The sequence below is a fragment of the Anastrepha obliqua genome, chromosome 3, assembly GCF_027943255.1.
Source record: "Anastrepha obliqua isolate idAnaObli1 chromosome 3, idAnaObli1_1.0, whole genome shotgun sequence".
NCBI classification, from domain to species: Eukaryota; Metazoa; Arthropoda; class Insecta; order Diptera; family Tephritidae; genus Anastrepha; species Anastrepha obliqua.
Window position 1 is genome coordinate 122121634 of NC_072894.1, and position 23822 is coordinate 122145455.

Below are 23822 nucleotides of genomic sequence, written 5' to 3' on the forward strand. Positions count from 1 at the left end.
TACATATTCAGCCCGAGCTGATGAAAATAGAAACATGGATGAAAAAACGGAATGTTAAAGTGAATACCGACAAATCTGTTCATGTGACTTTCACTACCAGAAGAGAAAACTGTCCTCAAGTATACATAAATGCCACACCTATTCCCCAGAAGAACTCAGTAAGATATCTTGGAATGCACCTAGATCGAAGACTTACGTGGAAGGACCACATTAAAGCAAAGCGCCAACAACTTAAAATAAAGGCAAACAAAATGTACTGGCTCCTTGGAGCAAAGTCTGAACTAAGTCTTGAGAACAAAATCCGATTATACAAAGCGATTTTAAACCAGTCTGGACATACGGTATACAGCTGTGGGGCAGGGCTGCCAATTCCAATATCGAAATTCTACAGCGATACCAATCAAAGACACAGGAATGATACTAAATGCGCCATGGTTTATTACAAACGAAAGTATATATAGTGACCTTGAAATTCCCTATGTCAAGAAAGAAGTGCGGAGGCTATCCAATAGATACTTGAACTTCAAACTAAGCGATCACAGCAATACTCTTGCAATATGCTTATTAGATGATAGTGAAGAAACAAAACGACTTAAAAGGTTTCACGTCCTTGATTTGCCTTTTAGAAATTAAGTATGTATTTATGCTCACACATACATATGTACATATGCACACCAGATATATTTGCCACAATTGTTAATATAAGAAAACCAAAAATTGAATTGAAGTAATGCTGCTATGAAATTTGTTTTATATTTATTTTTATATTCTGCTACTTGTAAAAATTTATCACATTTGCTGAATGTTCACATGACAGATTGCAAATAAAGTAAGTAAAAAAAATATATACAAATATATTTAACACTACTACAAAAATCATATAATGCAGCTAATTAACTAACTAATAATTCACTAACTAATTTGTATGAATTTGCTACTTTTTCGCATTCTTACTACTTTATTTTTACGAGTAATTCATGTCGTTTTCTGAAGTCCAACATAGTTTTCCCATACATTTTTTTCTTTAGAACGCTAAGGATATTTCTGATAAAAAAGAGGTTGTCTGTAAAGTCGGTTTACTGACGATAGTTTAACGTGATAACGTCATAAGAAAATACTGATTGAATGGTCGCATTTTTCAAAAGAAAATTTTTATTTTATTTGTTTGATAGATATTTTGTATGGATATAGAGAATGAGTTAACATTAACATAACATAACATAACATAACATAACATAACATAACATAACATAACATAACATAACATAACATAACATAACATAACATAACATAACATAACATAACATAACATAACATAACATAACATAACATAACATAACATAACATAACATAACATAACATAACATAACATAACATAACATAACATAACATAACATAACATAACATAACATAACATAACATAACATAACATAACATAACATAACATAACATAACATAACATAACATAACATAACATATCATAACATGCTGTTCAAGCAAGGTAACGACGCATGAGCAAGATAACGACGCATTTTTTGGTACGTGAAGCCGGCTACATAGAATTATAAGACGTTATCACGTCAAAAAATAATAATAACATTAAAACAACAGGTATTATTAACAAACTTGGTTTTATTTTAAATTCTTCAAGTAAATCAAATTAATAATAATGAATAAGAAGGCATATGCCAATGCAAATACGTGAATTTATATATGTGCATATGCGCATATACATACACATATACGCTCACTTAAGTAAGAGAGAGCAAGATGTCGAACGTTGCCGTTCGTTTGCTTTGTTTGCTTTGTCGTTCGTTCCGCGCTTTCGCTTGAGGTGCATTCAAGGTAACGGCAATGAGCAAGGTAACACTAATGAGCAATGTAACGACACATTTTTTCGTGCGTGAAGCCTGTTAAATCGAATTATAAGACGTTATCACGTCAAAATGCTTTTTAAATTTATTTTATCTCAATACTTACAAAAACAAAATAAGTAAATACAAAATTTAACTCTGCGCGAAAAATTTTTTGAATTGAGGTAAAATTTACAACAGTGTATCGTTAGCGTCAAAAAAAAAAAGAAGTATGCCTACCGAGGGTTAAAGAAAGCGTTATCTCCTTTGGTTTTTCAACTTTCTGAACTGAAGGAAAAATACAGTTTCTAGTTTACAAACTTTTTGTATACAATAAGTAATGACTTTAAGCCAAGCCAGCTGACTTTAAACTACATCTTTTTCATTCATTTCCTTTCTCTCTACTTCCTTACAAACCTGACCACAAATTTTCATTTACATACGAGGTGTGCAAATTAACTCCAGAGGACCTACCAATTCGTCATTTGTAGTCGTATGTAGAAGTATGCCTAGACAGATGAATCTTTTCCTTTGAAGTCCATGCACGATAGTATTGTATTTTATGGATCTCTTTCGTGGCGTCGTGTTAAATTGGCGCCTGTTATTACAATTTTGATTGAAATCTGGTGAGATACTCAGCAATTTTAAAATATGTTATAAGTCGAGTTGTACAATAAGTTTTCCGGCTCGATAAGGAAAACACAATTTGACGGTTTAAAATACACTTTATTATTCCGTATAGTCTCACTGAACATGAATACACTTATTCTACCGGGATTACAATTTATGAATTCCATCCCTGAAGTCAGAATCTTCAAAATACGCTTCTACAGCTTTTGTGACTTCGCCATTTGATGAAAAATGCCTTCCATGCATGAATGTTTTTCGATGGAATTCGCTAGGGGACAAATCTGATAAATACGGTGGATGCTCCAATAATTCGACCTTTAATTCATGGATTTTATCATTGTTAAAATACTCTTGTGACAAGGTTGCTGAGAAAGTCACATTCGAATGTGGTTTTGTTCCATTGTTGGCGAATACGGCACTCATTGTGAAAACAGCTTTCTGAAACCCAATACTTCAGTCGAAATATTGCTAACACTGGGTAATGGGATGCCTAGCGCTCTATAAATCTCTTTCAGTCACTTGACGATTTTCCAATACGATGTATTTTGTACGTATTCTTGTATTTTTTCTACGGTTTCTGGTATTGTTGCTATTTTTGGATTTATCTGTTCATTGTTTTTTGATTTATTTAAAAAAAAATTACTTGTAAATAAAGGCGAAAAAGAAATTTACTTAAGATTTTAAGTTTTGAAACTTTCACTCAACATTTTTTTTTAATTTCTATTTATTTTTGAAGTGAAACTTCTTTAGCGGCGGTCTGATATTTGAGCGAGAATGGAGAGTGAATTGGAAAAAATGTAACGTTTAGAGATTTCGTTACGCGAGAGAGAAAAAAAGATACAACGTAGAGAGAAGGAGAAAGAGAGCTATACATTTTCTATACCTAAGACATAGGCTTCGTTGTAAGACAGAGTATACAGATATATAACATAGAGAGAAACAGAAGGAGAGCTATACAACATAATGTTACGCGACAGTTCCGCTTAACAACAACAAAATGATTAACGCTAAACGATCACATTTACCATTAGTTTGTGCTTGTGCGACGACCATTCACAAGTCTCAGGGAAGCACGTATTCTGAAGTTGTTTACGAATATGATAAAAAACATTCGCAATCATTAGTTTACGTTGCTTTATCACGAGTCACTTGTATTGAAGGCTTGTGGATTATAACGAACGGAAATGATTTAGATTCTGCCATGGTCGACGAGCATCAGTCAGTATGTCTCATTTACAAGATGAATTCCGGAGACTATCGTTAAATAGACTGGAAACTGTGGATAAACAAATAATCGATTTCATAACTCAGAGAAGAGGGCTATCTGTATATACTCTTAATTGTCAGAGCCTACGAGCACATTCCGCAGATTTAACAGACTCTGTCATCCGCAAATCGAGTATAGTACTTTTGTCCGAAACTTGGTTAAACGATAACGAGGATATTAGTATACCAAATCTCAATTGCATCATCAAATATAAGCGACTAAATGTTAGAGCTGGCGGTGTGGCAATCTACCACAATCAAGATGATAGCGTAAATATCGTCGCACCAAACATGGAAATGACTGCAAGGCAGTCTCAGTCATATTCATCAACAGTCACACCAGTTGGCGATGTTTGCATTGCAGAATGTCAAACGCTGAATGGAAAAACTATTGTCATAGCCGCCATCTATATCTCACCGAACCAAAATCTTGATGCCATAATATATTTCATTCACCGCTCACTACTGGTTTACAGCCACGCAGGTGCAAATGCACTTGGAAGAGGCGAAGACAAAATTCCATTGATTCTCGGAGGAGATTTCAACGTAAATTTCGGATCCAATGATTCTTTGCCGTTGATTCAATTTCTTCGAGAAACATTCGGTTTGCAGATAAACAATAACCCTAAAGAATCAACAACAAAATCCGGAACTACACTAGATGCAATTTTCACACGTTATCTAGAAAATATTGAATCACGTACATATATTTCATATTTCAGCTATCACAAACCAATTATATCAGTATTACCAATTGAACCACCAACAGATGATAGCATAATGCATATATAGTTAATAAAATCGAAATTTGGTTACACAAATTTTATAATTAACTTTATTTCTTTTGAAATTATCCCTGTCTCCTTCTCTTCCTCTCTCGCTCTTTCTCTCTCTCTCTCTTTCTCTCTCTCTTATTCACACTCATTCACACACAGAAGTTTCACCTCTACCACGTGTACGATGCTGCACATGATTTTTTTTTTGCCATCAAATCTACACATATCTAAATACATACGGAGTCTTTTCCTGCATTATTTTTTACCTTCCTCAATTCATCTATTTAATTTCGATATTAGGATTTGATTATGAAATGCAAATTTAAAAATATTCAGCGGAAATAGTAGTACATTTATTACGCAGACATTTTTTAAATAAATTCAATTAATTTAATGCTCATGGCTTATCATGATATTTTATCAATGTATAAATACACACGGGATGCGAAATTTATTTATCTATTTTTTATTTATTGAATTAAAAATTAGACAGTCAAGTATTACTATAAATAAATGTATTCTTTTTTGCAAAATATATTTTAATTTTTTACTACTATACTACAGCTATATTGAATATTTCTATATGAATAAAACTCGTGCCTGTAAATGCCTAACGGAATAATCGTACATGTGGATGTCATATTGGCTTTGGTGGGCGTTTGGTGTGAGAGGGTCAGAACGAAATTAAGGGGTTAGGGGTAGTTAGAACTTTCAAAGAATTGGATTTTCTTTGCATTTTCTTAAAGTAGAATATCTTAAAAATATTGTGTGAAAATTTGAAGTGAATCTGACCAACATCTTTCAAGTTATGCAACAATTAATTAAGGGCGCTCCCGAGCGTTTCAGAGCAAGTAGCTAGCAATAGCTGCACGTATGAAAGTGGCAGATAAGCGCTTTAACGATAACACCCGGGAAGGTGGAATGCTACGTAAGCAACAGCATATCGATATTTTGGAAGCTGCTATGGCGGCTGAAGAACTATTACATGACCCAGGAATAGATGACACCGTAAAGGTAATTAAATAATTCATATAATTCTACATAAACTTTAAATGCGTTTTTCTCAAAGCTATGTTTTTTGAACTGGTGATGACTGTAACTTAAAAATCGCTTGGTAGGTTAGGTTAGGTTAGGTTAGCCTGGTTGGCAATAAACCACGCATAGACCTTTTGGTCCCTAGCGATACCAGATGGAGACCGACCTGGCGAATCTAAGTTAGGCTGGGAGCTCTGCTTTTGAGACGTCTTCCAGACCCTCAGACAGTGGGGCTGCCATGCATCTTAGTCGCGTTTTTAATAATGCCGGACAAGCGCACAGAAGGTGTTCTAAAGTTTCCTTAGCCTCCTCTCCGCATTTTCTGCATTTGTCCGTGTTAGCAATCCCTATCTTGTACGCATGTGCAGCCAATAGATTATGACCTGTTAGCATACCTATGATAGTTCTGCATTCCTTTCGCGAGAGCATAAGTACGAATTGAGTCAGTTTTTTGTCGTTAGTTCTACACACATGACTTTTGCTGTTTTGCATGTGGTCAGGTTAGTCCACCTAGCATCCACTTGCCTTTTCATGTGGTCGTCCATTTCGTTGTATATTGTGTTTAGCGGTCTCGGTATGCCATCCTCTTGCTCAAAAGGTAGTCTAACAGCACTTCTTGCTATCTCATCTACTATTTCGTTACCCATAATGCCTTTGTGACCAGGTACCCAATAGATATACAGCCTACTGTTTCCGGCTAGCCTTTCTATGGCCTCCCTGCTCCGTCGAACATTTTTGGACTTAATACAATATGAGCTTATTGCTCTTATTGCTACTTGACTATCCACGTATATATTAATTGTTGAGTTCTTTCTTGTTCTAGTGTAGCCTAGCTCCGCGGCTTTCCCCACAGCAAAAACTTCCGCTTGGAAAATACCGCTGTGGTCTGGCAGCTTGATAGGCTACCTTATTCCTAGTTTTGAGCAGTAAATACCCGCTCCCACTCCGTCTAGAGTTATAGAGTCGTCTGTATAGATGTGAAAAGTTCTATGGCCAGGCTTCATGCCTTTGTGCCATCCCTCCTCTTCAATTGTAGTGCGAAACCTTCTCTCCCAATTAAAGTACGGAATCATGTAGTCTGTGCCACTAGAGCTCCACTTTCCTATTGAGCTGTGACCGAAGGTTCTGCAGGTGAATACCCCCGCAGCCATTAGCCTCCTCGCGGATTTCGCTGCCAGGTTTTCCGCTATGAGGTCAATAGGTGGCATGCTGAGTATCATTTCCAGCGCCGCCGTTGGAATGGTTTTCATCGCTCCTGTTATGCACAGAGCAGCGATTCGTTGAATCCTTTCCAGTGGCATTAAGCTTGTCAGTTTTCTTGTCGCAGTCCACCATACTAAGGCTCCATACAGCAATATCGGTCTAACTACTGCCGTGTAGCACCAATGCATCAGAGAGGGTGATAGACCCCAAGTAACGCCCAGCATTCTTTTACATGCATACAACGCATTACTGGCCTTTTTCACCCTCTCCTCAACGTTGTGCTTCCACAGCAGTTTGCTGTCCAGTAATACTCCGAGATACCTCGCTTGGTAACCGCTTGGTCGATTTCAGTAAAATTTATACTGCTTTTGAAAAACATAAATAACTTTTTTGTTCAAAAATTTCGATTTTTCAAACAATTAACTCGCGGTTTTTTTTCTCGAAAACCTGAAAAATATTTCCTCAGGTCACCATATTGTTAATTAAAAAAAAAAAGCTTCGATTAGGCACAATATTATCTATTAATAAAGCTAATTTCTCTTGTCCGGTTGATTTTAGAGGAATCCCCAAGGACTTGTGATGATCACTGAAATGAAAATTACTTATTAGTTTTATACTAGGTGTAATCTTTATGGAATGTAAATAAAAATTTATAACATTTCAATAAAAAAAAAAAAAAAACTGCAAGGGATTATTGGAGAAAGGGGCTCCACACAAACAGCGATAAGTTTTACAACTATTCATTTTTTTTTTTTTGCTAATTTTACTAAAGTTAAGTCGAGATATGATGCTTTAATGCTATGTTTTTACTTTTGTAAAATAAAGCAATTGATTAGCAAAAGAAAAATATTGGGAGTCATCATTTTTTCGGGCCTCTGAGTACCCCTAACCCTTCACAAAATATCGTGAAAATCAGTTTTAAACCTTCGCTAATCCAGTAAAAATAAATACACTTGTTTTGCAATGAGATACTTTTTATATATAAAAAAGCTTCACAAACTTTTTTTGGACTGAAAAACTCTTGCCGCAAACGGGCGATGATATTCTTTTATTTAGCCCCGCAACTGCTCGACGGGTAGAACAGAGGCTGATACTTCGTATACGGTAATGCAAGGCTGATGCAAATCTTTGACAGTAACTATTTGCGATATGTTAACTTCACATTTTTCCTTTTTTCAGACAATTGGCACTACAGGCTTTGCCAAACTTAGTCATGGAGCGTTACTCAGTTGACCTCAGTTAAAAATCATAAAAACGCTTTATGAAAATGGTCGTTGTTCAAGAAGTGCCATTCGTGCCTTATGTCAGTGCGTCATCATCAGCGATGAGGCATATTTTCACCTAAATGGATACGTTAACAAGTAACACTACCTGAGCTGGCGAAGTCTTGGCACAGTGCTTCTTCGAAAATGATGCCGCTAGCGCTATTACGGTGAAAGTTATTATTTTATGCCCTAAATTAGATAAGATGAACATGAAAAATATGTGGTTTCAAAAGCATGGTGACAATTGCCACACAGCATATGAATCAATGGGATCATTTCGTACGCAGTTTTCAGGACGCATTATCTCACGAAACAACAAGATCAAACGGCCACCGAGATCTTCTTTGTCATCGCTCATCACTATACCAGTAACATCTAGACAACTAACATCTTCTCCAAGCAGAAAATAATGGCGCAGTATTACGTCAGTATTGTTACAGTGGATTACTACACTTTTTAACATCACCCACAAACAAAAATTCACACTTGGTTAAAGTCTCGTTTGGCTTCGAATGCCTTTGCTACTGCGTCTGCATATTTCTTGGTCCTTTCTCTTTATGCGTCTTCATAAATATTTTGTGGGCTTACACTAAGTGAAATAGCTACATGGGACACCGGATACAATTTTTTTTTAATAAAATAATCAGAGGTTAAATATTTTTTACTTTTCGGCAGAAGGGAAGAAAACAAACTTAATAATAAAACCTGTTAAAATTTTATTTTATTGTAAAAATGTAATAGTTTTTCAGGGCGTAAAAGGAAATACTTAGATATAGATGGGATGGAACAAATTTAAAATTATATCTTAAGAAAACAATATAAAACAATTTTTGCATGCTTGTATATCCTCCGTTATTTATTGTAACTAGTCGTCGTGGCATAAAATTTACGAGTAACTGGAGGACGCTGAGGAGGGTTTTAGCCCATTCCTATTAAATAGCTTTTTTAATATTTAATAGGGTAATAAACTGGCGTCCGCCTTTATAAACTTTCTTCTTAAGAATAATCCAGAGGTTCTGTATTGGGTTTCGGTCTGGACTAAGTGCGGGCCACTTCAGCACAGGAATATTTTTCGACGCGAAAAAGTCATTTGTACGCTCAGCACTGTGGATTGGCGAATTGTATCGTTGATACGTCCAAAACTCACCATGTAATTCTTCGGATAAATTCAATAAAATATTATCCAAGACCGCTACGTAATTTACAGCGTTCTTCTTATGCAAAATAAAACAAATTGGGGTCTGACCACGGTAGATATAAGCACCCCAGATAATAAGAGAGCTACCGTGAAAGTTTCAGGAATAACGCGTTTGGCGTAGCTCGCGAATATCTGCCCAACATTTCTGACAACAATCAGGTCCATTAAGATTATATTTTTTTCATCGCTAAAAATTATGGATCACCATTCTTCATCCCAGAACTCATGATTGCCGGTCTATTTTAATATATTAAATTCGAATCCTCACTGAAAAATCTTCTCTTCGTAACATTGGGAGAAAGTTCACATCTAATTTGGTTAAGGCTGATGTTTTTATTGACAGCCAGTCATCTTAGGCTTTGGATCATTGCTTTAATATTTCAATATCCTTAAAGAATTTTCAAAAAGTTGTAGATGGTACATTTATTTCGATTTATTTTTAGCGCTACTATATTTTGCAAAAGGAGGCTCCCGCTTCACTATAAGCTAGAATACTATGGCGCTCCTTGGTAGATAGCTGCGTTCCTCTTGGCATAGTATCCCAAAAAGTTATTTGCCTCGCATGAAAATTATTTATTTGGTAATGTAAACTACTCAACTTACCTTAAGGAATCTTCTAAATCGTGAAATGGGTATACAAATATCAAGAAATTGCCACAGCAAAAAATAAAGTCTTAATGAAAATACTTTTTCTTCATAAATATTTCGTTTAAGAAACTCAAAGACAAATCAAAAGACAAAATAATTTACAGTCTGTGTCAGAAAAAAGGAATCGCGATTATTCATGAAGTATTAAAGATATATATTTAAACTTTATTTGCATGAAAATATGTACAAAACTACGAGTCGCAATTACTCAATAAGCTGTGTAGTCTTCATCGTTGTCGAGAATAGCTTGGCTCTTCTTCATGCTTTGAACCAGCTTTTCTGCGTAGCTCGTCGACAAACAAGACTAGATTTTACGAACTTGTCGCACGAATTGCTTTAAATTATGGACTGGCCTTCTGGCAAGATGCATTTTCACAGTTCGACACATATTTTCCATGGGGTTGGCGTCTGGGGACTGGGAAGGCCAGTCCAATACTGTGACGCCATTTGCTTGTTTCGTTGTTTCTTAGTGCGTTTTCCTGATAGCAGTGGTTTTCATGATGTGGGATGGTAGGATATGTTCCCCTCCTTCAGTCGACGTTGGATGGTGTTGATATTCACATATATTCCCTTTTTAGCAAGAACTGATCGTGCTGGCGTAGTCACAAAGACGGGTCACGCTTAAAAAGTAGGCCGATCACTTTATCCTGCTTTTTTGTTGTTACTCGGTTCAAGCCGCGCTCGGTAAAGCCATCAACATTTTTGTACACCTTATACCGCTGATTCCACATCACAACAAACTTTTTTGATTTTTCAATTGCAGCCTCTTCGCGTACTTCTCACTCATTTTTTGCTTGGTTGCGTTACGGGAATGTTTCGAACGACACTAACCTGAGTTAGCACTGGTGTCGTAGCCCTTGAGTGGGACCATTATGCAGAAACAAACAGAACGAAATATATCTTGAAGTTACAAGAAAAAAACCGATTCTTTTCTTCTGACACAGACTGTGAAACTATCCATGTTCATGCACACACTTAAATACATAAGAAGGAACTCAAAAAAATATATGCAGCTATTTTAGAAGAAAAATTTTGAAGTATATATCTATATATATTTATTTCGCTCAGTGTAGTTCTTAGGCACAAAATATTCTGTTGAAAATTCAAATTTCTTGTTGTTCTCGTGTTTTTGGCAGTCAGTAATGGTGTGCGATCGACTTTGACCTTCAATTGCAGTTTGACCTACCCACCACCTGCACGAAGTCGAATAGGTCCGCCTTAGATTTAATGCGGGACAGATGGAGATCTTGCAGTGAAAAAGCGAGATAGTCGTTCACTTTGGACACAAGCATCGATTGCCGGTAGAAATACACTTGGAGTTTTGCTATTGTACATATCCCAGTCTATAGGGAATCCTCGACTTCCCACAAGATTGCGAAAATAATGTTACGAACTTGCAACACGAAAACAACCAAGTTTATTTTATCACTCCCAGGGAAGGAATCTAAAAGATGGGTTGGAGTATGGACGGGACATTGTCTCATTCCATATCACGCAGACAAAATGGTGTTGGTCTTATGGTAACTTTTTATAACCTGTATAATAGGCCGGGTCGATTTGTGGGGAGTCAAAAAAATCGCCCATTGCTCTGTGAAAATCATATTCTAGGGATCAAAATAAGAAACTTTGCCGAAGGAACCATACCTCTAAAACGAATTCTCATGTCCCCCAATTTGGGTCGAACTTTTTAGTTTCTTTTCTCATGTAAAGGCCAAAAATGGTGATATTTTGAAATGATTGTATGGGGAATCCCCCAGGGGAGTTCCAGGGGGTGTGCCATTGGCATGGGTGGATCGGCCGTCCAAAGTTAGTGGGGGTCGGTCATACATTTGGACTCGATTGGAGCACTCTAAATGGGTCAAAGTGGGATTTTTCGTTCGACCCAAATTGGGGGACATCAGAATTCGTTTTAGAGGTATGGTTCCTTAGGCAAAGTTTCTTATTTTGATCCCTAGAATACGATTTTTACAGAGCAATGAGCGATTTTTAAATAGACCCGCCCTACTGTATAACCTTTGCCCCTGCCATGCTCTAAACAGAACTCATTATAACTGCCTGGGATCGTTATACTTTCTGAAGGATATTGCTGACAAAGGTTTAACTCTTTGTTAAAACTCGCCAAGACATGTATTACGAATTATGTTTACCACGACTCCAACAACACTGGTATCACCATGGATCCTTGAAGCCCATGTGAGATCTATTCAGAACAGCCAGATTTTCCTAACATAACCTTGCCATTGCCTGCCGAAGGGTGACGTCTATTAGAAACGAACTTTCTCCGTCACTTGGTGTTTCATGCCCGGAGATTCGAACCTATGCACTTCCGAATGGTAATCACACATCAACCCATTCGACGGCGTCAGCATTTCATATTAAAAAAATTCTTTCTAATGGTTGAGGGAGCTTCGGAATATGATTTGCTTGCTTTATCCTCCTCTGTTTAGAAATTTGATCTCGAAATGTCTCGAGAGTATCTACCGTACGGGTAACGTGAGGCGCAAGAGTAAGTTGCTATTCCTATTCCACGTACCGGAATGACTCTGGTTTTACCCGCCCAAACGTTATTTTGACGGAACGATCGGAAGTTTTTGGTACATATATGACCAATTGTCACTTATGCAGTCATAACCATTCCAATTTTGCCAGATAAAGTGCTTCGATTGTAAGAATATGTATTTTATTTACTTTTTTTATAAAGTATTCGATACTTTTTGAATACGAAAATTCTTTCAAGAACAATAAAAATTTATTTACTTGGTTTTACCACGAACAAGAATTTATTTAATATGAATGGCTATTTTAGTGCAACAAAATATTTGCATCTGAGTGCTGGTGTTAGTTAAAGTGTTTTTTCTTCTGCTGTTATTTGTACTAAAGCTTTAAAACATTTATCTTCGCGTACTATTTTTTCATTTGCCCATAGCTTGGAAAAATGTGAACAGGCTATATGATGACCTTAGAATCTTGAAAATGAAGAATTGGTAATTATTTGGAACTATTTAATACGAGGGGTGCCTTTTATATGTCGGGATTTGGCAACCCTGGTGTTGCAATCTGGCAACTGACAGCTGTATCGCAAAGTTTGACATTTTTTGGCTTTTACGTACTCAGAACGTTTTGAAATACCAGCGCTATTTGTGTTGTTTACAGTAACTTAAAAGATTCATCTCGGTCCAAAAATGGAATTAAATCGTGAACATTTTCGTCCGATTATTTTTTAAACCTTTCGACGAGTGGGACCAGCATACATTCAATATTGTATAAACATTTGACTGTCAAAACAATTTGTTCGCGTTGGATCCCACACAATTTGTCAATCGCTCAAAAAAAGGCTCGTGTCGATTGGTCGAAGGAAATGCTCAAAAAATACGATCGCGGGGCTTCAAAACACGTCTATGATATCGTGACAGGTGATGAATCATGGATTTACGCGTATGAACCCGAAAGTAAACAGCAGTTGACTGTGTGGGTGTTTCAAGATGAGCCAAATCCAACAAAAGTTGTTCGCGCACGAAGCACTTCCAAGCAAATGGTCGCCTGTTTTTTCTGAAAAACTGGATATGTCGCAACCGTACCACTAGAACAACGCAGAACAGTAAATTCTGAGTGGTACACAACCATTTGTTTGCCAGTTGTCTTCCAAGAAATTAGGAAAACCAATCGCCAAAGACGGATCACTCTTCACCAGGACAATGCGAACTCTCACACATCGGCTCAAACAACTGCATTTTTGAGCACCCAAAACATCGAATTAATGGGTCATCCGCCGTATAGTCCTGACTTGGCACCGAGTGACTTCTTTTTGTTCCCGTACATAAAAAACAAACTGAGAGTTCAACGTTTTTCGACACCTGAAGAAGCGGTTGCGGCATTCAGAATGCATGTTTTGAAGGTACCTCATTCAGAGTGGCAAAAGTGCTTCGACAATTGGTTCAAACGCATGCAAAAGTGTATAGATCTTCATGGAGAATATTTTGAAAAACAATAAAGTGATTTTCGACGATTAAAATTTGTTTTTGTTCTCTAATCCCGACATATAAAAGGCACCCCTCGTAAAAATGCTATTAAGGTCTACCGTGGTGAATGTTGGCATTGAAACTGTGGTGAATTTGTATGCTCTCAAAACAACTGGTACGCGGCAACGCATAATGAAGAAAAGTATCATTTTCCGATAAGCCAGATTACCATCATACCAATTTCCATGGAATGCGGCACCTACGAGTTTGTTACTCTAAGGAAAAATTAAAAGGCATTATTTTAGATATTTAGTTCATGATTTAAATAAAATTAAAACACTGAAAGGTTCTTTCAATTGTCAGTGACCTAGTGTGATTGCCGAGCTGCACCCAAGATAGTACAGAGAGGAAAGGGGTGGTGAAAAGAGTTGAGAAGTTCTACTCAATAACCCACCGTTATTCGCCTGAGCGAATTTGCCAGAATCATCTGATGTCTGACGTCACTTGGGATGTGTTCACAAAAAACTGATACTGGTTTGGCCTCATACGAAAAAAATCAACACAATGTCACTTCGGTGCCATCTGAAAAACGACTGATTGGACGAGTGTGTGAATACTATTTAGGACACGTGAAATCGTAGTGCAGAATTCGGCTGCCGAAACACCTGTGGCGTAGCAGCGTAAGTTCCCCTCATAATTTTCTTTTCCACCATAGCTTATGATTAAACCTTTTAAATCTATCATCCGTGAAAAAAATGGATGCCGATTGGTAGACTATAAAGGTTTTTGTTATCAGCCAGAAGCTTGAGGAAAAATTGGTGCACGTACATCTATGCACCGTCGTAAATTTGTTTAATTTTTGATCTTGAAATGGCAAAATTCACTTACCACGTCGGTTAGCTCGCTGCCCGTATAACAGATAAAAAAAGTGAATAAAATAAATGCCAGCAAACCAACGCAGTATTTGAAAGCATGCACCAAACTGATCATCACCATGGAGAAACCCATCAGGCAAATTGCTACAGCTGAAGTGAAAAAGTTTACCAGAAATGAGATATTGAAGATATCATTGATCTCCTTGGCATAGCTGTGTGGGTGAAACACAAAAAAAAATTATTAATTTCTACTAACTAAATTTGTAGTTTACCTGCAACCTCACCTGAGTAGCTTATCGTGATAACTAATCAAATACTTTAGTTCCTCATTAGCATTAGCAGCACCTGCATCAATCGTCTCCAGTGCCATGGCTAAGTAATCGAAATGCATTTGTAGCTGCGTAGTGAAAAAGCAGAGAATGAATTCGGCGGCCATGATGAAGGCGACGCCGGTTAGTGATGACTGCATTTGACAGATATAGGCCACTAGAAAGGCAATGAACGAGTGAGTGTTATGATTGTTTTGCCATGGATACCAGGTATTAGACTGATAGTGATACTTCAATTCTACGTCCGGTGTCAACCACTCGTACAGGTATTCCACAATGGGTAGAGAATTGTAGTAGGCCCATGCAAACATGTAAGAAATGGTGGTGTACTTCATGAGCAGATTTGATTTCGCGGCGAAGTGCTCAATACGATGTGGAATTTTGACTGAAAAGAAACATTAAAACGAAATAAGACGAAAAAACAAAGAGCAGACCGCTCTTTCATACAAACCCCCTCTTAAGCGTTTTTCACATTTGGCGCGCCGTTGGGCGTGCATCGTCGGGAACAACTGTTGAAATTCATTCATTAGCACGGCAATGCGTCCTCCATGCCAATACAGCACGCACATATTGCAAGCTCCCACCATTGTCAGCCCCATGATGGAACCAGTTTCCGTGATTTGCCGAATGAAGGACTCGGTGCTGCTTTCGTTGGGCATGAAAAGATAAATCAACATACCAAAATTTTGGTACACCAAATTTAGCGCGCCAAATGTGAAGAGTGCGCGTCTAAGCCACATTATGTGATAACTGTACGAGCGGGCGCCACTCCAAGCAAACGGGTTGGACCAGGCTAGATTTAAAGCCAAGTTTGGATACTTTAAGAAGTCCTGCAGAGTGTAGATGCGTAACATTTTGATTAGCTTGCACGATTAGATTTAGTTTTTATTTTGCTAGTTTGCTAGACTGAGCGCAATGTTAGAAGTACACAGATTTTAGAAACCATGTTGTGTTTCTTAAAAGAATTTCCCTTTTATATGCACAGTTATTTTAAGTGACCTTGGGACAATAATTTTCTTCGTTTATGTAATTGAGTAATTTTTTTTAACCCCTTAGCAGGTACGAGAATGCATGCATTAGGATGGGGAGACAGGATAGGCGAGTCTAGCGCGATTACAATGATTGAAAATAGATAAATATATATACAATGATATTATATATATATATAAGATATAGTTTTGAATAAAATATGAAGTATAAAACAAACGATGTGCACTGCTACGCCGAGTTCCACTAATGTTCTTATACTTGCCGCAGCCACTATTAATTCGTGTTGCTACGATTTCCCAGTAATAAAGTTTTGAGCACACCGCTATTTTTTTAAATAAAAATATAGATAATATTACAATAATAATTTTATTATATATATATGAAATATATTATATTATACACACGAGTTTATAATAATAACGCAAAGTTCCCAAACTTTGAAAATAGTGTTTCAAATATGTTTGAAAATGTAATCAAAACTTTCAACTTTTTAATTGGAATTTGCTCATATAAATATTATTATTAGTTAAGTAGTAAAATAAGGAATAAAGTAGCAACATCTGCAACTTAGACCATTTCCACCTAAATAAAATTATCTGGCTTAAACCAGTGTCAACACCTTAAATGAGATTACCTTTTTATGTGCAATAGTATTTTAAGTATTAACCTTATTAAAGTTAATTCTTTTTTTAAAAAGCTTGGCAACATACTGCACCTTATTTTTATGAGTGAGGCACCACGTGCCTTTATCGTTGTCGCTAGAGTTTCTTGATTTGAGATCTGCCAGTGAAAATAGTAGCAAGTCTTTCGGTTTTCATAGCGCAGACTCCAACCCTTTAAACTCTGAAATCTTGGATATATATTGGACCCCAACCTTTTGTGATAAAAGTGGATCTGAGTACTTTGAAGCCTTTCTTTTTAATTTATCTGAAACATTTCGCAAACGACTTTCCCTTCTTCCTGCTCGGATACAGAAAATACCGTGGCATACATAAAACCTTAAAAAATAGAAAAATTAAAACGAACAAAAAATTGTTCTGCAATCTGTACCAAAACACAAATAGCACTACATTTAAAGGTAAGTATGAATATTAAATGAATCAAAGTTTTCGCAAATTTACGCAAGTCGAATTTGTTGAAGTGCCTGACACCCCTTTCAATATTAATGTTCCACGATCTGTCGAAATTAGTTCGATGTCATTAATGGCGTTTCTGCTCTTCAATCGTCATTGAAAATTGACTTGGGTGGTATTTTTACATTTTTTCTTAAACAATTCATGTCATTAAATCCATAAGTCTGGAAATAGTAACGATGTTAGAAATTACAGACCTACTTCTAAGCTAACTGCTTCAAACTCTTCAAAAAGTTAGTTAACAAAAAATTTCTGCTTCTATCAAAACTATAATAGAACCGCCTCAGCATGGTTTTATCTGCGGTCGCTCCACAGTTACCAATCTCGTGGTATTTTCCCAATAGTCTATCTCTGTACTTAAGAGTAGTCGTCAAGTCGACACTATATATACAGACTTTTCAAAGGCCTTTAACACAGTCTCACACAATATCTCTGATGATCTAAAACTGTTTCGTAAAGTAACTTGCCAATCGGATGATTCTTTAGTACAGCATGGCTTAAGGAGTTACATACAGAATTTTCAAAAAATCAATTTTTTTTCAATAGTGTCTTAAAAATATACTGTGAAATTTTCATGCGGAAATTCTCAATATTATAGCTTCTACAGGCCATTAACAAGGCAGCGAGCGGTCCACGCGGTCCGCGCGGTCCTCAAACCTCCAACTTGTATTTCTCGAAACTACTTTTTCCGGCACGGTCTGCATGATAACTCATACAGTTTTTAATACTTTTTGATAAGGTTTTTGTTTTTTAATATTCGAAAGTGTTTTCCCTATAGATTTGATTTAGGATATTTTTTACTTTTTACAGATCCAACAACATTTCAAGTAGCAATGATGTAGACCGTGGATCAACTTTTTTTCATTGTACTTTGGGTTACGTGATTTTTTATATACTACTTTTTGTAAAGAAACATTTTTTTTTTATTATTTTATTACTATTGCAATCCAGTTAACAAAACTAATAAGCAATACATTTTACATATATTTAATTAAATTAAAACATCTCAAGTAAAGACAAAATTTTATGAAAAGAGATCATGCGGTTTCGTCCTTTTTAATCTTCTTGTGAGGTCATCAGTTACAAGTAGTTTGGCTGCTACATCATTGATGTGCTGCTGAAGTCTCTCTTTATGTTTATTTGCGAATTTTTTTATGATATCCGTAATGGTGTCTATATTGAGATCCTTATGTAGATTGCAATTACGAATGTACCACGGCGCTCTAACGATGTCGCGTAATACTTTATTTTGGAATCGTTGAATGATGTTTTTGTTGCTTTCACTGGTGCAGCCCCAGAGCTGTATGCCATATGACCACACTGGTTTCAGTATTTGGTTGTATTAAAGTATTTTGTTATGAATAGAGAGTTTAGAATGTCGGCCTAACAGCCAATACATTTTCTTGTATTTAAGAATTAACTCCTCGGGTTTTTTCGTGACATGTGCTTTCCATCTCAGCTTAGCATCTAAGGCCATTCCTAGATATTTTGCCGTATTTGCATGCGGAATTGCCGTATTATTGATAAATATTGGTTTATAATTTATATTTCTATTAGTGAAGTCAACATGCACAGACTTGGTTTCGTTTAACTTGACACGCCATTTTTTGGTCCAATTTTGAATTGCATTTGCTGATGCTTGTAACTTCTGAATTGCTTCTAAGTGTTTTTCATCAATTGCTAATACTGCAGTATCATCGGCAAATGTTGCAGTTGTTGTATTGCTGCATGTGGGTATATCGTTAGTATACAAGAGATACTAAACTGGCCCGAGTACACTGCCTTGCGGGACACCTGCATTAATATCTTTCAGTTCTGAATAGACATCTGCTTGCTTTATTCTAAAGTATCTGCTCGTTAAGTAGGATTTTAAAATGTTTGAGTACTGGGTTGGTAGAACTACTTGAAGTTTATGGATTAGTCCCTCATGCCATACTTTATCAAAAGCTTGCGATACATCTTGGAATACCGCAGAACAGATTTGTTTTTCTTCGAGTGATTTTTCAATTACATGAGTAATGCGGAATAAATTTTTAGTAATTAAAATTTCAGTATTAATAAACAATGCATAGAATTTCTTTATATTTATTTCTATTGTTATCCTTCTAAAACCAGTTTTTCTTTTAGCGCATTTTTGGCGTTGTGGGACGTAAGTAACCTCTTAAACAACTTTCTCGCTTAGAGTGTTCAAAATAAGCTTTCACTTAATGTAAAGAAATGCTTTCATGTCACGTTTGCAAAAACTCTGGATGTCATTCCTTCCTCCTATACTTTAACAAATGTTGTTCTGCCTAAATATAAAGAGTTTTCTGATTTAGGCGTGACATTTGACCCCGATTGTATTATGCTAAAACCGGTGTAAATTATGTTAATCAGTAAAATTTTACATACATAACTGCCTAGTTCGTTCTAAGCTCGTTCCTCTCATTCAAATACATTTGAGAGGGTACAACGAAATTTTATTGGATTAACTCTGCAACCTCTTCATTTCTATGATCCGCTAACACCCTGGAGTGCTATAGTGCATGACAATGCTAATAAATCTGCAGCCCTTTGCAAATAGACCTACCTTTCAGTCATTGGTGTATGTCACTAGACTACTCGACCTAGATTTCGCCATGCCACGATTCATTTTCTATTCAAGAATTGCTTCCCCCTGCTCATAATAGATCTCTTTTGGTCTAGCATGTAAGAATTGTGTTTATTTAAATATATCTCTCTAGTCTGTAAGGTCCATTGCAATAATAGACATAAATAAAAAAATAAATGAATTTTGATGGCTATGCAGTTTTATAGCTCATTGCATTTTAATACAAAATGTTTGGCAATTTTTTCGGTTCGATGAAACGGTTTTTCTGCCATTCAAAGTCCATGCACGAATTCTTTTATTTGGAAGAAACAACCTTTTTAGAAATAAAAAATTTTATATGTTTCCTCGAAGTGAAAAAAAAAATTAATTTGAGATCTCGCATACCGACAAATATATTTGAGTCCTTCATCATCTAACCAAAATTTGTTGAGTGATACATTTACTACTGTGGATCCATTGAATAGCGTAACACAGCACTTATCAAATATTTGGAATTTCCGAGCAGTTTTCATACTACATATATAAATAAATTACTTTTAAAACAAAGAAAAAAGGAAATAAAACAAAGCTTTGGAGAGTTTTAACTTTATTGGTTAGTCTGCACAAAATCTAAACTTCATCTACAGAAGAAGTCTTTGTTATATAAAACAACGATTAAACCAATCTGGTTATAAAGACTGCAGGTGTGGGGAAAAATGCAACGACAACAAACGAAGATTCTTCAAATTTTGACAGATACACAAGAAATGATGACCTACCTAGGACTTTAAATATAGCAACAGCAGACGAAAAAATCAAAACGATAACAACAAGGCACTTTGCCACAATACATAAGCACAATAAGGCAGAAATCAGCAGACTTCTACAAAATGAAAGAAAACCTAAAATAAGTATAAAAAGTACTCGACCGAGGTCACTTGTTATACAAGAACAAATATGTAAAAATAGTTAAACTGTTATTTTATTGTTTTTAAATTGTAATTATGTAAACTGATTATTGTCTTCTAGATTATTTAAACTATTATTTTAATTATTATTATTTAAAATTTTTTTCATTTATTTTTATCGCTTTTGGCACTGACCATTATATGGATATAAAAGTCAACATAAGGATGTATAAAATAAATGGAGAGAGAAAAAGAAAGATGTGTCTGTTTTTTAAGTTTTCTGTGCATGACTCAGAAGCAGTTGCTGGTAACATTTTGGTACAGCTTACGGCAAAATATGTGCCATGTTCGGTTACGTTGCAATCGCTGTTCGCCATGGCACACACTCAGGATCATAGGCCATAAAGTACTTTATTCTGAAAAAAGTGTCGTAGGAATCACTAATGTTGAGCTTTTTAGGAATATTAACAGAAATTATATTTTTATTTCTATCATTTACCTATTTTTCTTCAACCATTAGAGGGTTAAGGATATTCACATACTTATGAACGCTTTGTTAAGTTATTCTCTTTGCTGATGCTTTTATCCGTTTATCGAACAAATTAGCTAATATGCAATTTCGCGTAGCAGAGTAATTGCGGAAAATTATAGCGATAAAATGACGAAATTGATATTTTAAGTAAGCAAGTTAAGTAGTTGGTATTTAGGTATTCAATTTGTTGTTGGATTTTGAAGTCCACTAATTTCTGCTTCTAGTCTAAAAATGCCATTAAATTTAATAGATCTATAAATAGGAAAGAAAAAATCGATTGTGGCTTACATTGAATAAAACACATTTGAATTTACTCTAATTCTACTATATAAATTTTTATAGCTTTGTTTTTGCTTTAAATTAAATTAGCTTTATCTTAGACCATAGGGAAAATAAGTTCCCCACAGTGGTGTAGTTAAGGTATTCTTGCAAGACAACTCGAAAAAAATTTTGTTTTTGCCTGCAAATGATTTCTTGTAAGCTCGCATTATTTATTTATTTAATTCAATTAATAGTCTAAAAATACAGTACTTCTTACAGACTATGAAAACAGATTAATGCTAAATTAATTAATCAAAGTAAAATTAAACTTATAATTAACTCGCTTCAATTGTAATGAGTAAAAGAAAGAGATAAAATTTCTTATAACTTACAGAGGAGGATTATTCATTTTAGTAAGTGAAGAAATACAAAGTTTCTTACAGACTACTTAGAACTAAGAGTATTTATATAGAAGTAATTAACAAAATTAAAGCTTAGGAAACTAAATTAACAAAATATACTAGTAGTGGAGTGCCCGGGGGTTTTGACCTCGGATCTCTGAGGGACTGAATGAATTGCCATGTAACCATCAGGATTTTCTTTTGTATGCTCTAAATTGTAACTTCTACCAATATTATATTGTGCAATTAATTGTTTCATTGTTTAAACAAAAAAATATGAAAAATTAATATATTGAAGCATAATATAATATTTAGTTGGAAATAATTTTTTTTAGTTCTACGTTAAATTTTACTTAAATAGATAAAGAAAAACATCTTCCCAACGTTATATATTATTGGTTATATTATGGTTGGAAGTGGGATAAAAGAAGTTCTTTCTACCATTTATGCAGAAAATATGATTGATCACATAACGTCAGGACGTGCCTATGCTAGAGCAATACGTGCTCATACCTTATTGCAGCAGGCTTTATCACAATTAATTTTTGAAGATCTTAAGGAAAATAATGCGGATTTTTGACGTGATAACGTCTTATAATTCGATTTAACAGGCTGCACGCACGAAAAAATGTGTCGTTACCTTGCTCCTTACTGTTCATATGTAGTTACCTTGCTCATTACTGTTCATATGTAGTTACCTTGCTCATTACTGTTCATATGTAGTTACCTTGCTCATTAATGCTCATATGTAGTTACCTTGCTCATTACTGTTCATATGTAGTTACCTTGCTCATTGCCGTTACCAAAATGTGTCGTTACCTTGCTCATATGTAGTTACCTTGCTCATATGTAGTTACCTTGCTCATATTAGTGTTACCTTGCTCATATGTAGTTACCTTGCTCATATTAGTGTTACCTTGCTCATATGTAGTTACCTTGCTCATATTAGTGTTACCTTGCTCATATGTAGTTACCTTGCTCATTAGTGTTACCTTGCTCATATTAGTGTTACCTTGCTCATATGTAGTTACCTTGCTCATTGCATTGAATGAACTGCAAGCGAAAGCGCGGAAGGAACGACAAAGCAAACAAAGCAAACGAACGGCAACGTTCGACATCTTGCTCTCCCCTACTTATGTGAGCGTATATATGTATGTATATGCGCATATGTACATATATAAATTCACGTATTTGTATTGGCATATGCCTTCTTATTGATTATTATTAATTTGATTTACTTGAAGAATTTAAAATAAAACCAAGTTTGTTAATAATACCTGTTGTTTTAATGTTATTATTATTATTTTTTGAAGTGAAACTTCTTTTGTCTCGAAGGATGAAACGCTGTGAGGAGTAAAACCATAGCGTTTCATCGATATGTGACGCTACGCCAGCGCCATCTGTTAAAAGCGTGGCGTGGATGAAACGCTGTGAGGAGTAAAACTACGCTAAACTACGCTAAAACACGCTATGCCAGCGCCATCTGTTAAAAGACTGGCGTAGCGTGTCGTCGTGAATGTAATGCGGTCGTTTATTATTGCATTCTTATCGAATGTAATTTGTAAATATGACATTTGATTGACGGCCGCCGTAGCCGAGTGGGTTGGTGCGTGATCACCATTCGGAATTCACAGAGAGGTCGTTGGTTCGAATCTCGGTGAAAGCAAAATTAATGAAAACATTTTTCTAATAGCGGTCGCCCCTCGGCAGGCAATGGCAAACCTCCGAATGTATTTCTGCCATGAAAAAAATCTGCTCATAAACATATCATAAAACAAAATGAAATAAATGCATAAAAAAAAAAAAAAAAAATTTTCTTGTGATTCGAACCAAGGATTTCGGATCGGAAGCCAACATTGCTACCCGCTGGGCTATCGCGCTGTGCTGTCGCCGCAAAATAATGTATCATAAATCTGTTTACCATACCAAAGACCATACACTTTGCGAACGCATTTCGGTGGAAACAGTTGACAGTTATCCCAAACACAATA

General features: G+C 35.8%; 1 protein-coding gene across 1 annotated transcript; it reads right to left on the bottom strand.

Annotated features, from left to right (window-relative positions):
• Positions 1-12786: 12786 nt before the first annotated feature.
• LOC129243014 (putative odorant receptor 69a) lies at positions 12787-15891 on the bottom strand. Its single transcript, XM_054880033.1, has 5 exons — positions 15489-15891; positions 14993-15422; positions 14722-14920; positions 13953-14108; positions 12787-12840 (listed from the first exon to the last, which is right to left on the bottom strand). The coding sequence occupies exons 1-5, from the start codon at positions 15889-15891 to the stop codon at positions 12787-12789; spliced, it is 1242 nt and encodes a 413-aa protein (XP_054736008.1).
• Between the last annotated feature and the right edge of the window lie 7931 nt (positions 15892-23822).

What these genes read in the sequence shown, in the direction of transcription:
- LOC129243014 (XM_054880033.1), bottom strand. Translation starts at nt 15,891, where the DNA reads ATGTTACGCATCTACACTCTGCAGGACTTCTTAAAGTATCCAAACTTG. An exon ending in TGAAAAACGCTTAAGAGGGG is followed by an intron (nt 15,423 to 15,488) that starts GTTTGTATGAAA and finishes GTTTCTTTTCAG; the next exon opens with TCAAAATTCCACATCGTATT. An exon ending in CAATGCCAACATTCACCACG is followed by an intron (nt 12,841 to 13,952) that starts GTAGACCTTAAT and finishes TTCATTTTCAAG; the next exon opens with ATTCTAAGGTCATCATATAG.